Source organism: Nestor notabilis, unplaced genomic scaffold, assembly GCF_000696875.1.
Source record: "Nestor notabilis isolate BGI_N333 unplaced genomic scaffold, ASM69687v1 scaffold27177, whole genome shotgun sequence".
Classification (NCBI taxonomy): Eukaryota; Metazoa; Chordata; class Aves; order Psittaciformes; family Psittacidae; genus Nestor; species Nestor notabilis.
The window spans coordinates 26,113-28,318 of NW_009936427.1; the positions used below are offsets into that span (position 1 = coordinate 26,113).

At 42.6% G+C, this 2,206-nt stretch overlaps 1 protein-coding gene across 1 annotated transcript in view; it reads left to right on the top strand.

Moving 5' to 3' along the window:
- Window positions 1-1,483, top strand: part of SERINC5 (serine incorporator 5) — a gene marked incomplete at its 3' end in the record, with an annotated part of 17,276 nt that extends 15,793 nt beyond the window's left edge. Inside the window, exon 8 of the mRNA XM_010018351.1 lies at window positions 1,417-1,483. Within this exon, the coding sequence (XP_010016653.1) occupies window positions 1,417-1,483 (67 nt within the window). The remainder of the gene's footprint in view (window positions 1-1,416) is intronic.
- Between the last annotated feature and the right edge of the window lie 723 nt (window positions 1,484-2,206).

A 2,206-nucleotide genomic window follows, 5' to 3' on the forward strand; every position in this document is an offset into this window, starting at 1 on the left:
TCTCAAACAGTCTCAGGGTGGTTTGATTCTGTATTTACTCTTTCTGCAAGAAAAACTATGCAATTATGACCATCTAAAATTTCTGTAGCCCCCCGGCAGAGGCTACGACTGTTCCTTGAGGGTCTTTCAAACTAACAAAACTGTTTGGGAGGGTTTAGGGCTTCCTTTGAACAAGTGTTGAGTACAGTATTGCCATCAGGATTTGGCAGTGATCTCTGTATCTCAAAAAATCTGTTTGTGCCCATACACTTGTGATGCTCACCTTGTATTATTGCAGCTCACATCAATAAATTCAGTCATGGGTCAGGACGTGGAGGTGGGGAGTTGCTTTTGATTGAAAGGTGATACATCTCAAACAACTTGTATCGCTTGTTTTGGCTGTGCAGGTTAGCAAGAGACAGCACTGCCTGTCTGCTGCAGGTTTTTGAGCAGGTTCTGCTTCTGAGTCAGTCCACTTCAAAATTCACATACTGAAGCTCCTTCCTAATTTTGAAGTGAAAACGAGACTTTCTGAAGAGGTATATTTGATAGCTACTCTTCTGCTATCAAATATGCATGTGTTCCATTTAATTCTGATATGAAATATATGGTTATCATGTGTCTAGTTTGCATTAGAACATTATTTCCAGTGCCTCAGGAAGGTGTTTCAGTAATGCAGACAACTTTTATGTAGCTTGCAGGAGAAATGCACCATGTAGCTGGGTAGATAAGAAAGCCTTCAAGGAGAATGTCATGAAGTATTGCTTGCTAAGGCTTAACGTGTACAGCAAAGCATTAACACACCTCCCTGGGGGTAATGGGAAATGTGTATTACACATCCTGAAAGGGGAAGACTGGGCAAGAAATGTTTATTCTCAGAAGAAACTAGAAAGGATTGGACTCAATGATCTTAAAGGTCTTTTCCAACCTAAATGATTTTATGATTCCCCTCAGACAACTACAGTCATGCAAGAAAGTGATTTCCCGGAAATGCTGGTAATTTACTTTTGAAATCAAACTGCTGCCAGTGACCTGTTCCTCGGCTGGCAAAGCCTTTACAGAAATGCTGAGCCAAAGCGATGGCTGTGAAGTTAACATAAAAGCATTGGTTGTGCACAGCAGGGGAGAGCTCTTCTGAATTGCAGATTGGAGCGTTTAGCTGTTTTCTGCTGTATGATTGTGATGAATTCACAACCTTTCAGGAGTGACCTACTTTTAAACTCATGATTCAGCCTGAGTTGGCCAGTGACTGGCTGTGGCTGGTGTATACTCACTCAGAACAAACTTTTCACATGCTTAGTGCTCAATGCTATATCCAGGCAAATGCTTAGCTTAGGCATGGAAGTAACTATTTCTGTTTGCTGTGGCGTTGAAAAATCACCCTGTTGGGCTCATACTTGTGCTGAGGGTTTTAACATTATCTTCTTTTGCTCCTAGTTTGACCTCAACAACACGTGCAAGCTCAGAAGCACTGAGGGGGATATATGGAACACCCGAAAGTGAAGTGAGTTCTTGCTTCCTCCCACAGGATTTCTGTGCAGACTTCCTCATGTGCTTTTCTTCCCATTGTTTTCATGGCGAAGTAATCTGTAATTAGGTGAAAACAAAAGCTTGTTTATAGCATGCAGGTTCTGGTTGCTAGACCAGACCAGACTACACCCTGAGTCCACACCGGAATAGTTGCTCGCATTGGCCCTTCTGCAGGTCTTGCTGGTCCCATGGAGATACCTTTATGTACTCAAATAATCTGCTGCTCTTGTAGTTTATTTAATATCCTGCTCACTTCCTGTAAATCTTCCTGTGCCCCCCACAAGCTCAAGTCCTCTCGTTTAAAGGAAAAGTCTGCTAGGAAGACTCTATCCTATGAAGACTCTATCATTTTCCTCTATCAGAAAAGAAGTGGTGGTGTTCCTGAACACTTTCAGTACTGGTTGTCTTTGTTCTCATAGCAACTGAGTGATCCCAAGTTCCTATCTCTTATTTTTATTTCCACATATAAGCACTTCCTTCCTTTTTGCCTATTATTTCATCCTGGATTATGTTTCTTGTCCCTGTTTCGGCAGGACAGGTTTCTTCATTCCACCTGCCTATTTCTTTGGCCACCTTATCCCAGAAACACCCAGGATACACTGGGAAGTGAGTGGTGTTTTGCTGTGTAACAGTTACCGGTTGTCGTGGTTTAAGCCCAGCTGGTTACTGGGAACCACTCAGCCACTAGCTCAATCCC